Below are 15,952 nucleotides of genomic sequence, written 5' to 3' on the forward strand. Positions count from 1 at the left end.
GCCGCAAAAAAATAGCAAAACAACACTCTGTTTCAGTAGCTATAGTTATCTAGCTAACTATATACAGTTGAAGTTGGAAGTTTACATAAACAAGGTTTAATGACTCCAACCTAAGTGTTTCAACCACTTAACAAATTTCTTGTTAACAAACTATAGTTTTGGCAAGCCGGGTAGGACATCTACTTTGAGCACGACACAAGTCATTTTTCCCATAATTTCCCATAATTCACTGTATCACAATTCTAGTGGGTCAGAAGTTTACATACACTAAGTTGAGTACCTTTAAACTGCTTGGAAAATTCCCCAAAATTATGTCATGGCTTTAGAAGCTTCTGATGCGCTAATTGACATAATTTGATTCAATTGGAGGTGTATCTGTGGATGAATTTCAAGGCCTACCTTCAAACTCAGTTCCTTTTTGCTTGACATCATAGGAAAATCAAAAGAAATCAGCCAAGACGACATAAAAAAAAAGGTAGACCTCCACAAGTCTGGTTCATCCTTGGGAGCAATGAAGGTACCACGTTCATCTGTACAAACAATAGTACGCAAGTATTAACACCATGGGACAAGACAGCCGTCAAACTGCTCAGAAAGGAGAGGTGTTCTGTCTCCTAGAGATGAACGTACTTTGGTGCAAAAAGTGCAAATCAATCCCAGAACAACAGCAAATGACCATGTGAAGATGCTGGAGGAAACAGGTACAGAAGTATCTCTATCCATAGTAAAACGAGTCCTATGTCAACATAACCTGAAAGGCCGCTCAGCAAGGAAGAAGCCACTGCTCAACAACTGAAATAAAATAGCCAGACTACTGTTTGCAACTGCACACGGTGACAAGGATCGTACTTTTTGGTGAAAACAAAAATGTAACTGTTTGGCCATAATGACCATCGTTATGTTTGAAGGAAAAGGGGGAGGCTTGCAAGCCGAAGAACACCATCCCAACCGCGAAGCACGGGGGTGGCAGCATCATGTTGTGGGGGTGCTTTGCTGCAGGAGGGAATGGTGCACTCCACAAAATATATGGGTTCATGAGGAAGGAAAACTATGTGGATATATTGAAGCAACAGCTCAAAACATCACTTAGGAAGTTAAAGATTGGTCGCAAATGGGTCTTCCAAATGGACAATGACCCCAAGCATACTTCCAAAGTATACAGTTACACCAGCTCTGTCTGGAGGAATGGGCCAAAATTCACCCAACTTATTGTGGGAAGCTTGTGGAAGGCTACCCAAAACGTTTGACCCAAGTTAAACAATTTAAAGGCAATGCTATCAAATACTAATTGAGTGTATGCAAACTTCTGACCCACTGGGAATGTGGTGAAAGAAATAAAAGTTGAAATAAATCACTCAACTATTATTCGGACATTTCATATTCTTAAAATAAAGTGGTGATCTTAACTGACCTAAGAAAGGGAATTTTTACTAGGATTAAATGTTAGGAATTGTGAAAAACGGAGTTAAAATTTATTTGGCTAAGGTGTATGTAAACTTTTACACCTCTGTAGCTAGGTGTAAAATAGCCCTAATTTATAAGACAGTTCTTATTTCATCTTTCAATGACATTCGCAACTCAACAACCATCTATTTGGTAGCTATGAGACCTGTTGGCAAAGATGACGATAACTAACCCTTTTATCTGTGGGGTTCGCAAGCTGTGTTGGTCCCATATTTCATAAGCTGAAATAAAAGATCCCAGAAATGTTCCACACACAAAAGGCTTATTTCTCTAACATTTTGTGCACACATTTGTTAACAACCATGTTAGTGTGCCTTTGTCCTTTGCCAATATAATCCATCACACTGACAGGTGTGGTATATCAAGAAGCTGATTAAACAGCATGATCATTACAGGGGTGCACCCTGTCCTCGGGACAACAAAAAAGGCCACTCTAAAATGTGCAGTTTTATCACACAACACAATCCCACAGATGTCTCAAGTTTTAAGTGCAGGAATGTCCGCCAGAGCTGTTGCCAGATAATTGAATGTTAATTTCTCTACCATAAATGACATTGGAGGCGGCTTAAGAGAATTTGGCAGTACGTCAAACCGGCCTCACAACCACAGACCACGTGTATGGCGTTGTAGGGGCGAGAGGTTTGCTCGCCCCATGGTGGCGGTGGGGTTATCGTATGGGCAGTCAACAGATATGGACAACAAACACAATTGCATTTTATCAACCGTAATTTGAATGAACAAAGATACCGTGACAAGATCCTGAGGCCCATTGTCGTGCAATTCATCCGGTGCCATCACCTCATGTTTTAGCATGATAATGCACGGCTCCATGTCGCAGGGATTTGTACACAATTCCTGGAAGCTGAAAATGTCCCAGTTCTTCCATGGCCTGCATACTCACAAGAGCATGTTTGGGATGCTCTGGATCGACATGCACGACAGAGTGTTCCAGTTCCCACCAACATCCAGCGACTTCACACAGCAATTGAAGAGTGGGACAACATTCCACAGGCCACAATCAACAGCCTGATCAACCCTATGCGAAGGAGATGTGTCGCATTCAATTAGGAAAATGGTGGTGACACTGGTCTATGCCCATACCTTTTTTTTCCCTTTTTCAAACTGGCTCTAACCAGATAATGTCCTTCCATACAGGCAAGACATGCTGGAGTGACGCTTCTATTCAAATGTTGTTTATCAGTAGGCTAATGTAAGTCCCAAATGGAAAGCAAACAGACTGTCATCTGTAGCACCATAGTCTCCACTGATCAGCTAAAACAAGCTTAATAAAGTCATGCATGCACACACTCCTATTGAAAATGCATTCACCTGTATTGTGAGTATGCCTATGCCATCTTGATTGACCCAGTTTATCAAGAGATTTCCGATTTAAATAAAACGATTACCATTATGTTGTTAGATTGATTTTACCAAAGTAAAATGTATTATTTGATTATTTTAAATTTGATGCAGTAATGCATATATGGCTGTCCTTGGGAAATGTCATCAACATTTTCTAATTTAATGACATTGAATATCGGCCATTGGCATCCTTGACCCCCCCCACCAAAGATTATTGGCATCGGACCCAACAAAATCCCTATCGGTAGTTCTCTAATAGGTGCTATAGTTACCCCCAGGGCCCCACGTTTCACCCCCTCCAATGAACTGAATTGACCTTCACATTTTTATATTTTCAGCGGATTTGCTGATCAAAAGATCTATACAGTGTAATAGAGAGAGTAAGTTAGAAAAACAATACCATTTAAATCAATAGTTAACCCTCCCGCTATGGGTAAAGTATACCTACAAAAAAATAACATTGATAAAACGTTGTATTACATGCATTTTTTTTAATCAATGGTTTTGACAGTTTTTTTCCATTCTCATGCCGGTCTCCATCCAAAACAGTCAACGCCATGGATTTCCAATTACCGTCACAGCCCTGTGTGTGTGTGTGTGTGTGTGTGTGTGTGTGTGTGTGTGTGTGTGTGTGTGTGTGTGTGCGCTGTGTACTGGCATTTGCGCCTGCGAGTCCTAGGTTGGAAGTACTTGCTGTTAGAATGGGACCTCATTAAAGGCTTACTTTATCATTCCTTCCATCCCAGTAAACGAGTGGAGCGAGGGAGGCCAGAGGAAATGTAGGCCAGATATCTCCATCTGTCTTAGTAGTCGATAAGGAGAGGATAACAACTTAGACAGCTCTGACACACACACAATTGGATTTGTCACGACTTGTTTTTACTTTTTTACATTGTAATTATTTGTGTACTTGTTTGACATTTTACTGCATTGTTATGAGCTAGTAACATTGGCATTATGCTGCACCTGCTAGAACATCTGCTAAACTGTGTATGCACCAATAAACTTTGATTTGACAAATCACACACAGACGCGCACACACACACACACACAACCCCCTTTAATAATCTGTCTACTTTGGCTTCCTCTTTCAAACGACCTTATTGGACTGTTTTGATGATAGCAGCCGTAGCCTACATTCCTACTCCCCAATTCTTGTGTTGTTAGGACATCAGACTACTCTTTCACTGCAGTGTAACTCTGGAAACTCTTGTCCTGTTTATAGTGTATTTGTGTACGTGCGTTAGCGTGTGTTACCAGGCCTAACTGTGTGCATGCGTGTGTGTTCTGTGTATGAGCTCACCTACTGGCTCGTGATGTGTGTGACCCTTAAATTCTAAACATAGAATGCTTTGGCTGGGTATTAGGATGATTCTCTCAGATGCTTTAATGTTACTCCTTCTAAATGAGTATGTACAGACATACTGTTGGGCCTACTTTATTAAAAGGATATTCTGCGGTTGGACCAGCATTGTTTGCCGTTGCTGTAACCTGTTGAGAACACACATCCACGCACACACACACACACAGAGACCGGCAGTTCATATGGTCTGTAATTAAGCCCTTGGTCAAGCAGACAGCCAGCCCCCCCAGTCAATTATGTGCTAACAGAGAAACTATAGATGGCCTGAGAAACATAAGCAAGCATGCTTGCCTATCTTTTAAGCCCTGGGCGGCTGGTTATGACTACGTACCTCACTGTTTACATCAGCTGTAATAAAAAGTCATTAAAGCTGTAACTGATACACACAGGCACTAGTTCATTCAAACAAGGCCTACTTGAGTGCACAGCTTCAAATGAAACCTCTGTCCCTGTCACTGCAATAACCTCCCTTTACTCTCTCCCTCTCACACTTCCTCTCCATGTCCCTAAATCTCTCACTACCCCTCTCTCCCTCCCAGGTGCGTCCCCATAGCAACAGCTCTAACATGGCCGCCCGGAACGGCTATGGTTCACAGAACTCCGTGGCCCACCTAGACCCTCTCAAGGGCACTGTCCTGGGGGACAGCATGGGAGGAGAGAGGGGGAAAGACCTGTCCAGGGATGACCTTGTGTTCCTCCTCAGTATAATGGAGGGAGAGCTGCAGGTGAGGACAGACCAGTCCTAGTGTATCTGGACCTAGGTTTATAGAAGTGGAGTTAACCTATTAGCCTGATCCAGTCATGACCGCTGCGCTCTGTAAGCTCACCAGATCAGGATGGTCGTACGAGGCTATAGCTCAGACTTGGCCATGTTCAAAACCACAATTTGGTCAAAATGCGAGTCGTACATTGTTTCCACTAGATACAACAGCCACAAAGCCACAAATTTTGTGGCTGTGGTAACCGTCATACATCACGCATTGAAGTCATCACTGGGACATTTGTTCTAAACTTTGAGCCCAGCTGTACGTGAGCTGTAGAGACAGAATGATTCAGACTAACAGAGGAGCCTATTGTGACTGTCTAAAACCATGGGTAAAACACTCCTAGACATGCCTCACAGAGCATGACAAACACAGCCTACACCACAGCTGTATAGGACAGATTTTCTCCGTCTGTTGGGAGTCCAATTTCTTAATCTCTTTCATTCTTCATCCCTCCATTTTTATTATATCTATCCATCTCACCAGGCAAGAGATGAGGTGATCACGGTCCTGAAAGCAGAGAAAATGGATCTGGCTCTGCTGGAGGCCCAGTATGGCTTTGTCACCACAGGAGAGGTGCTTCGAGCCCTGCAGAGAGACTCACTCCAGGACCAGGCTTCTGAGGCCCAACAGCAGGATGTCTATGAGAAACCCATGGCTGAGGTAACAGGCTATAAACTCTATTTCTATTAAAGCCATCAGTCAAACTTAGGAGTGTGTATGCTTTGAGCCATGGGTTTGCAGTAGAGATAGCGAATGATAAACCAACCAACATATTTAACCCATTGCCAGTTTCAAACGACACAATGAGAACCACAGTGTTTTAAGTTTAGCCTAGTCTTCATGTCTGTCTCTCGCTCTGAGTTAGCTGGACCGGTTGGTGGAGACGGGGAACCAGAGCTACAGGCGGATGCTGGAGAAGCTGCTGCAGGTGGAGCGTTCCCATAGTGGCGCCCTCTGCAGGCTGGAGGAGCAGGACCAGCAGCACCGCGCCTTCATGCAGCGCAGCGACGACCTCACCTGCCTACTGGAGCAGGACCGTGAGAGGTCAGTGACACTGACCGACCGCTCACTAGCTAGCACATTTTAGCAATATTAAGTCAAAACACCTCAAAACAAGACATGGTATCAAGAGCAAGTTCAAACGAGCCACTTAGGATTCCCCACATGGCATCTTGTCATTTGTTGCTAGCTATCTGGCCATCCAGAGTCACTACACACAGCCTTCTGACCCTTTGAAGTGCACGCATCGTTTTCCTGACGTTGTCGTCAGCTAACCAGTCTATAATTTCTCAACTTGACCTCTTCGAAGAGCTCATTCTAGGCATAGGACAGGCAAGAGGACAGGGGTTGTGTTAATGCAGAATTATGCCTTTTTCACACATAAAAAAATATCTTGCTGCGTTTTGTAAACACAGCTCTAAAATGCTTCTTACTGTAATTTCTGCTCGGCATCTAACTAATTTTGTGCTTGTCGCACCTCTGCTCACATAAAAACTTAATGAATGGTTATTCTACCAGCAGACAGCACTCTGACTGAGCTGTACACTTTTCTCTGGTAAAATGCAAGATTAACTTCAAGCTAAACATTAGGAAGAATGTAACCTGCTACATTTCCTATGATAAACATTGTAAATATGATGACCATGCATAGTTTTCAGAAAAAATAAGTTGCTGTTTCGTTCAGCTTGTTCACTTGTGGCTGCTAGCCAAATAGTGTTGCACTCCTATGATCATCTGATTAAAATTAAGCTTAGTCTTCCTGATGTGTTGCACGAATGTATTTTGTGTGAATGAAAACTAGTTGCATGCCCATGATCACTCTATTGAATAAAAAAACATTCAATATAAATATAGGTGAAACTGTCTAAATACTGATTTGCGCTTTGAAAATGCAGATAACTATAACTTGACCCCTGAGGTATAAAGGGCTTATCTCTCTCTCCCTCCCTCATACACAGGTGTACTAAGAACATTCTAAAAGAGTGAGATCACACACTCTTCTTTATTTAGTTTTTAAATTTACCCCCTTTTCTCCCCAATTGCGTGGTATCCAATTGTATTTAGTAGTATCTTGTCTCATCGCTACAACTCCCATACGGGCTCGGGAGAGAAAAAGGTCGAAAGCCATGCATCCTCCGATACACAACCCAACCAAGCCGCACTGCTTCTTAACACAGCGCCATCCAACCCGGAAGCCAGTCGCACCAATGTGTCGGAGGAAACACCATGCAACTGGCAACCTGGTTAGCATGCACTGCGCCCGGACCACCACAGGAGACGCTAGTGCGCGATGAGACAAGGATATCCCTCCCTAACCCGGACGACGCTAGGCCAATGGACCCCCCGGGCGCGCCCGGCTGCGACAGAGCCTGGGTTCGAACCCAGAGTCTCTGGTGGCACAGCTAGCACTGCGATGCGGTGCCCTAGACCACTGCGCCACCCGGGAGGCCCCACACACGCACTTCTAAGCCTCGCAATGCTTAAATGTAATCTGTCATGTTTATCTTTGATATTAGACACTCCTTCAATCAGACCATCTTTACTGCAATACTTTTCCTCTCGGCTTCTCTCCCTTTCTAAAAATAAACAGGCTACTCCCTGGAGCTTGACAGAGAGAAGGTTGGACATTGGGTCTGTGGCACTCTCAAACATTACAGCAAGAGACAAATGTCTACACCTTGACAAGAGACTACACATGGTTGTTAGTGCTGGAGGGGGAAAGTAAATACTGGAAGTAGGAGATGACACTGAGCAGGGAACGTATCTCAAATTTAATCTGCCCTTCATCTCTCTTGCTCTCTTTAATCATCACCCAATCCCATTTTCTGCGTAATTAACACACTGATCTTAAGTCTCTATCTCCCTCTCATAATATTCAGTGCCTCAGTGAGGAATGTCTCCCACTCATCTCCTCTTAAATCTCTCTTCCTCATTCTCTCAATTCATCCACTCGGGGGTTCAAAGACATCCACTTAATATCGGTCCCCCCTTCCCTCCTTCTTTCCCCATCCTCTGGAAAATGAAAGAGATGAAGGATGATGTAATCTCAGCGCGTTATAGCATGATCTAGTGTTGGGCGGGATCCAGATGTTCATACCGTTTCTGTACCATACCGGGCTATCCTGACCCCCCCGGTAGTTTCTGTACCATACCGGGCTATCCTGACCCCCCCCCGGTAGTTTCTGTACCATACCGGGCTATCCTGACCCCCCCCCGGTAGTTTCTGTACCATACCGGGGTATCCTGACCCCCCCCCCCCGGTAGTTTCTGTACCATACCGGGGTATCCTGACCCCCCCCCCCCCCCCGGTAGTTTCTGTACCATACCGGGGTATCCTGACCCCCCCCCCCCCCGGTAGTTTCTGTACCATACCGGGGTATCCTGACCCCCCCCCCCGGTAGTTTCTGTACCATACCGGGGTATCCTGACCCCCCCCCCCGGTAGTTTCTGTACCATACCGGGGTATCTTGACCCCCCCCCCCCGGTAGTTTCTGTACCATACCGGGGTATCCTGACCCCCCCCCCCGGTAGTTTCTGTACCATACCGGGGTATCCTGACCCCCCCCCCCCCCCCCCCCGGTAGTTTCTGTACCATACCGGGGTATCCTGACCCCCCCCCCGGTAGTTTCTGTACCATACCGGGGTATCCTGACCCCCCCCCCCCCCCCGGTAGTTTCTGTACCATACCGGGGTATCCTGACCCCCCCCCCGGTAGTTTCTGTACCATACCGGGGTATCCTGACCCCCCCCCCCCCCCCGGTAGTTTCTGTACCATACCGGGGTATCCTGACCCCCCCCCCCCCCCGGTAGTTTCTGTACCATACCGGGGTATCCTGACCCCCCCCCGGTAGTTTCTGTACCATACCGGGGTATCCTGACCCCCCCCGGTAGTTTCTGTACCATACCGGGGTATCCTGACCCCCCCCCGGTAGTTTCTGTACCATACCGGGGTATCCTGACCCCCCCCCCCCCCCCGGTAGTTTCTGTACCATACCGGGGTATCCTGACCCCCCCCCGGTAGTTTCTGTACCATACCGGGGTATCTTGACCCCCCCCCCCCCCCCCCCGGTAGTTTCTGTACCATACCGGGGTATCTTGACCCCCCCCCCCCCCCCGGTAGTTTCTGTACCATACCGGGGTATCTTGACCCCCCCCCCCCCCCCCCCCCCCGGTAGTTTCTGTACCATACCGGGGTATCTTGACCCCCCCCCCCCCCCCGGTAGTTTCTGTACCATACCGGGGTATCTTGACCCCCCCCCCCCCCCGGTAGTTTCTGTACCATACCGGGGTATCTTGACCCCCCCCCCCCCCCCGGTAGTTTCTGTACCATACCGGGGTATCCTGACCCCCCCCCCCCTGTACCATACCGGTAGTTTCTGTACCATACCGGGGTATCTTGACCCCCCCCCCCCCCCCCCCCCGGTAGTTTCTGTACCATACCGGGGTATCCTGACCCCCCCGGTAGTTTCTGTACCATACCGGGGTATCCTGACCCCCCCCGGTAGTTTCTGTACCATACCGGGGTATTTCCCATACCCCCCCCCCCCCGGTAGTTTCTGTACCATACCGGGGTATCCTGACCCCCCCCCGGTAGTTTCTGTACCATACCGGGGTATCCTGACCCCCCCCCGGTAGTTTCTGTACCATACCGGGGTATCCTGACCCCCCCCCCCCCCCCCCCGGTAGTTTCTGTACCATACCGGGGTATCTTGACCCCCCCCCCCCCCCCCCCGGTAGTTTCTGTACCATACCGGGGTATCCTGACCCCCCCCCCCCCCCCCCCCGGTAGTTTCTGTACCATACCGGGGTATCTTGACCCCCCCCCCCCCCCCCGGTAGTTTCTGTACCATACCGGGGTATCTTGACCCCCCCCCCCCCCCCCCCCCCCGGTAGTTTCTGTACCATACCGGGGTATCTTGACCCCCCCCCCCCCCCCCCCCGGTAGTTTCTGTACCATACCGGGGTATCTTGACCCCCCCCCCCCCCCCCCCCCGGTAGTTTCTGTACCATACCGGTAGTTTCTGTACCATACCGGGGTATCTTGACCCCCCCCCCCCCCCCCCGGTAGTTTCTGTACCATACCGGGGTATCTTGACCCCCCCCCCCCCCCCCGGTAGTTTCTGTACCATACCGGGGTATCTTGACCCCCCCCCCCCCCCCCCGGTAGTTTCTGTACCATACCGGGGTATCTTGACCCCCCCCCCCCCCCCCCCCCCCGGTAGTTTCTGTACCATACCGGGGTATCTTGACCCCCCCCCCCCCCCCCCCCGGTAGTTTCTGTACCATACCGGGGTATCTTGACCCCCCCCCCCCCCCCCCCCCGGTAGTTTCTGTACCATACCGGGGTATCTTGACCCCCCCCCCCCCCCCCCCGGTAGTTTCTGTACCATACCGGGGTATCTTGACCCCCCCCCCCCCCCCCCCCGGTAGTTTCTGTACCATACCGGGGTATCTTGACCCCCCCCCCCCCCCCCCCCCGGTAGTTTCTGTACCATACCGGGGTATCTTGACCCCCCCCCCCCCCCCCCCCCCGGTAGTTTCTGTACCATACCGGGGTATCTTGACCCCCCCCCCCCCCCCCCCCGGTAGTTTCTGTACCATACCGGGGTATCTTGACCCCCCCCCCCCCCCCCCCCCCCGGTAGTTTCTGTACCATACCGGGGTATCTTGACCCCCCCCCCCCCCCCCCCCCCCGGTAGTTTCTGTACCATACCGGGGTATCTTGACCCCCCCCCCCCCCCCCCCCCCCCGGTAGTTTCTGTACCATACCGGGGTATCTTGTAGTTTCTGTACCATACCGGGGTATCTTGACCCCCCCCCCCCCCCCCCGGTAGTTTCTGTACCATACCGGGGTATCTTGACCCCCCCCCCCCCCCCCCCCCGGTAGTTTCTGTACCATACCGGGGTAGTTTCTGTACCATACCGGGGTATCTTGACCCCCCCCCCCCCGGTAGTTTCTGTACCATACCGTGGTATCTTGACCCCCCCCCCGGTAGTTTCTGTACCATACCGGGGTATCTTGACCCCCCCCCGGTAGTTTCTGTACCATACCGGGGTATCCTGACCCCCCCCCCCCCGTAGTTTCTGTACCATACCGGGGTATCTTGACCCCCCCCCCCCCCCCGGTAGTTTCTGTACCATACCGGGGTATCTTGACCCCCCCCCCCCGGTAGTTTCTGTACCATACCGGGGTATCTTGACCCCCCCCCCGGTAGTTTCTGTACCATACCGGGGTATCTTGACCCCCCCCCCCCCCCCCCCCCCGGTAGTTTCTGTACCATACCGGGGTATCTTGACCCCCCCCCCCCCCCCCCCGGTAGTTTCTGTACCATACCGGGGTATCTTGACCCCCCCCCCCCCGGTAGTTTCTGTACCATACCGGGGTATCTTGACCCCCCCCCCCCCCCCCCCCCCCCGGTAGTTTCTGTACCATACCGGGGTATCCTCCCCCCCCCCCCCCCCCGGTAGTTTCTGTACCATACCGGGGTATCCTGACCCCCCCCCCCCCGGTAGTTTCTGTACCATACCGGGGTATCCTGACCCCCCCCCCCCCCCGGTAGTTTCTGTACCATACCGGGGTATCCTGACCCCCCCCCCCCCCCGGTAGTTTCTGTACCATACCGGGGTATCCTGACCCCCCCCCCCGGTAGTTTCTGTACCATACCGGGGTATCCTGACCCCCCCCCGGTAGTTTCTGTACCATACCGGGGTATCCTGACCCCCCCCCGGTAGTTTCTGTACCATACCGGGGTATCCTGACCCCCCCCCCCCCCGGTAGTTTCTGTACCATACCGGGGTATCCTGACCCCCCCCCCGGTAGTTTCTGTACCATACCGGGGTATCCTGACCCCCCCCCCCACCGGTCAATAGGCTGTTGGTTGACAGACTTCTATAGTCGAGCAGTCGCGAATAGTTTTTAAAAAAAATGTGGCGCACGAGACACCCGTGGAGTGAGTGAGGAGAAGAGAAAACAGACTGACTTTTTGTATAAGAAAAGTGTACAACATAAACATAAAGTAAAAAATAAACCTTTAGCTGTTAGCTAGGATAGTATTTTGATGCTTAAAATCAAAGCAGAGAGGTTTTGTGGTTGAAATTGCAGTATGTATTTAGTTTGAGAATTAAGACATGAGCTAGCTGGTTTCATCTGGACAAACAAAACAATTGCTTAGCAACCGGATACCAGCATGTTCTGTGGAGAAAAAAAAAAAGTGATATAGTTCCAAATATTTGGAAAATCGTTGTGATTGGAGGATAGCTGTGAGGGTCATTGAATCAGGATCATCTGTTAGTTAAAGAGACTGGTCCTCAGGCTAGAATGTCTCTTTTGTAAACAATAAGCTTGATCTTAACCTTGACATCTAGCCCCTTAGCTAAAAAATTTGCTAACCAAATGCTGGAGCTTTAAACTGGATAGAATATATTTGGCACATCTTAGATTTCTTATAGTTATACTTAAAATTGACAGCATTTTAGGGACATGAAATCTTATCAAAATATGTTCATATACACCCCCAGAAAGAATAGGACTAATTTCTTACATTTGAGAAGCAAGCACTTAGATATGGTCATTTTCACACTTTCATGAACTGTTTGGAAATGATGTAGAGTAAGGCAAGTGGAAATTCTATATCAATATAGAGTGGGAAAAGGGCCATGGGTTTGGACAATTGATATGCCCTGCAGTAAATGAATTGTGTCAGTCTTGTCCAGCACCAGACTCTACACAGACCGTTACACCATAGCCAATCAGAGCTACAGTAGGGCTATATGCAAATAAGCCATTTGGCACACGGGCCTGTCGTCATTCACTCTGAACTGGACTGTGTTTACAGACAGTAGGACCTGTCATCATTCACTCTGAACTGGACTGTGTGTTAGACAGTAGTGTCTGTCATCATTCACTCTGAACTGGACTGTGTGTTTACACAGTAGGGTCTGTCATCATTCACTCTGAACTGGACTGTGTGTTTACAGACAGTAGGACCTTCCATCATTCACTCTGATCTGGATTGTGTGTTAGACAGTAGGGTCTGTCATCATTCCCTCTGAACTGGACTGTGTTACAGACAGTAGGGTCTGTCACACACAGATGTTCCGCGCACACACACACGTGCATTCTACAGGACTCAGTCACACCCCAAACGTCCCCAACTCTTTCATGATCTCAAACGCCCGTACCCAAATTGATGATAGTTATTGATAAGATGATCTTCTCATCAAAGCATGGCATCATCACCTAACAACCGATGGGCACTCCAAGTCCCCAAGGCAGAGGGAAAGATGAGTGAGTGAGAAAGGATTTCCCCCTCTTAAATCCGTGCTGGGTTAGACACCAAACAAAATGTTTTGCTTGCTCGTCCCGAGAGACTGGACACTGTAAACTTGGCCGAGTCGTCATGGAAACAGCCAGCTGTTCTGTCCGTCCAACATGCTTATATATCCATCAGCCCAGCCAGTAATGTGTACGGGATGTGGGGATCTCTCACTGCAAACTCACTCTGTCGGTCTAAACTGCTTGGTTCATTCAGATTACTACTAGTATGGTCTAAGATATTGGTTAATGACTTGATACAGGCAAAAACACGTGCATCCATAGTCTGAACTGCTGGGCTCATTCAGTTGCCTTGCGTAGAGGACTCTGAGGACAGGCTCTGGAATGTACCAAGCTCAAAATACACAGTCCCAAACCACGCAATAGTTTAGTCACAAAAACAGAGCAGTTCTAAATCACAACTGAACACCCTGTGGAGAAGTTTGGCATGAAATGACTCGATGGAGAGTTGGATCTAATTAGGAAGAGAGCAGATTAGAGGCATTTAGGACTACAGGGAGCCCTTGACAGGCGCAACACTGATGGAGTAAAAGCCCAGATACACACCCACTGCTGACTAAGGACTACTACCACTGGCAGGGACAAAAGACACGTACATATAGATAATTACAAACAGATAATGCATTGTACAAACATCTATCGGTTTCATAAAAGTCACAAGTGTTGTTTAAAAACCATTCTGTCCAATCGCCTGAGTTCTAGTATGATGTTGAGTAGAGTGGAAAACACGCAGCTACGGCAGTGTACGATAACTAGTGAACAGCAGTTCACTGTGCATATCTGTTCAGCCTTCTAAATGACCCTGGAAAGGGATCAAGTGCTGGCCAACTGGTGAACTCATCAACCGTGGTTCAAAACAATTCTCTAAATGTCTAGAAATTATACCTCTCAAACAGTGGAAAGAAGGCGAGAGATCTACAAAGTATTCGAAAACAAATCCAATTTTGATAAACTCCCATATCTACTGGGTGAAATACCATAGTGTGCCATCACAGCAGCAATATTTGTGACCTGTTGCCACAAGAAAAGGTCAACCAGTGAAGAACAAACACCATTGTAAATATATGTTTACTTATTTTCCATTTTGTACTTTAACTATTTGCACATCGTTACAACACTGTATATATACATAATATGACATTTGTAATGTCTTTATTGTTTTGGAACTTCTGAGTGTAATGTTTACTGTTCATTTGTATTGTTTATTTCACTTGTGTTTATTATTTACTTCACTAGCTTTGGCAATGTTAACATATGTTTCCCATGCCAATAAAGCCCTTGAATTTAGAGAGACCAAGAGAGAGACAAAGAAGAGGGAGAGAGAAGGACAGAAAGAGAGACCAAGAGAAAGAAGAGAGACAGAGACAGAAAGAGAGACCAAGAGAAAGAAGAGAGAGAGAGACAGAAAGAGAGACCAAGAGAAAGAAGAGAGAGAGAGACAGAAAGAGAGAAACAACATGACAAAATGTCAAAAATATAAAAACAATGAGTGTCATTTATCCAAATTTGAAACCCCTATTCAAGGTTTCAAAGACCTCTCTGATGAGAGTAGGCTACCTGTCCTGTTGGGGGAGGACGCAGAGAGCTGTGGGTTGGCAGCACACTACATTGCTGCCTGCCATAAGTTGAGGGACAGTGTCCGACAGACCAATCAACCTGCACATGTCCTCTACTGTATGCTTATTGTTCAATGTGTGGTTATTTTGACCCTTGGTTATTGTTACTGTTGTCCCGTTGACAATTTTGATTCTTATTATTTTCATATTGTAAATATCCAAAGTAAACTTTGGCAATATGTTAATTGTTACGTCATGCCAATAAAGTAAATTGAATTGAGAGCGAGAGCTCTTCTCATAACAGGCCTATTACGAGGAAGCCATGTTTGAGGGCTTTCCTGGAAATGCCTTTGAGGGCTCCAATCATCCGTGTAATTGTGGACAGGCAATGACGCAGCCAGACCCTCCTTGAAGGGAAACAGGACCCCATTAAACCCTGTGCTTAGAGTTAGTGGTCCTCTGAATACTTTCAAAAATACTTCTTCCTTCCCTCTTCCTCCCTTCCTAGGATTTATATGTGTCTCGATCGGCAAGGCTTCAATTACATAGCTTTCTCCTATCCAGTGATGTCAGGGCGTATAGGCTACTTATCGGATACTTCAAGGAAGGAACAACGTCTTCCTGAAGTATTTACAGGACTGTGGATTGAATGATCCGCACCTAATTCCTTCCGTTTCCAAATAATTGATTATGCAGTACTCTTTAGGTAGGAGCAGGAGTGTTTCCCTGACCATGGGGCCTGAACAGTTAAAACGCCTAGGCTAATGGTCCAAAGTTTTACAGCAACGGGTTATAGAAATAAAATGTAAAAAGCTCTGTCTCTAGCTAACACACTTAGGAAGCAACAGTAGTAACACAACATCCAGTAGTTCCTACCGTCAGACTAAACTACAACCTGAAAGAATCATGGCTATTACAGCGTTGTAGCATACTGGAATTGGAGCCACATGCTGCTAATCAGATTGGTCCAAGTTTAAAGGATGTGGGGGGGGGGGGGGTCAATGGCCAGAGTTTTAGTCCTATGTTGACTAATTCGCAAACATACACACTCACCAACAGTCCCTTCTATAAATAGTGACATTTCCAGAGAACTGGGGGCCTTCAG

General features: G+C 47.9%; 2 protein-coding genes across 4 annotated transcripts in view; one reads left to right on the forward strand and one right to left on the reverse strand.

The window, feature by feature from the left end:
* The window catches only part of LOC139406145 (protein CMSS1-like), a 61,259-nt gene that overhangs the window by 22,531 nt on the left and 22,776 nt on the right, over positions 1–15,952 (reverse strand). The gene's annotated exons all lie outside the window — the stretch shown is intronic.
* On the forward strand, positions 564–6,942 carry LOC139405562 (filamin A-interacting protein 1-like). The gene is made up of 5 exons (XM_071147977.1): positions 564–626; positions 4,729–4,914; positions 5,440–5,616; positions 5,822–6,000; positions 6,915–6,942. The coding sequence occupies exons 1-5, from the start codon at positions 564–566 to the stop codon at positions 6,940–6,942; spliced, it is 633 nt and encodes a 210-aa protein (XP_071004078.1).

Source organism: Oncorhynchus clarkii, chromosome 3, assembly GCF_045791955.1.
Source record: "Oncorhynchus clarkii lewisi isolate Uvic-CL-2024 chromosome 3, UVic_Ocla_1.0, whole genome shotgun sequence".
In the NCBI taxonomy this organism is placed as follows: Eukaryota; Metazoa; Chordata; class Actinopteri; order Salmoniformes; family Salmonidae; genus Oncorhynchus; species Oncorhynchus clarkii.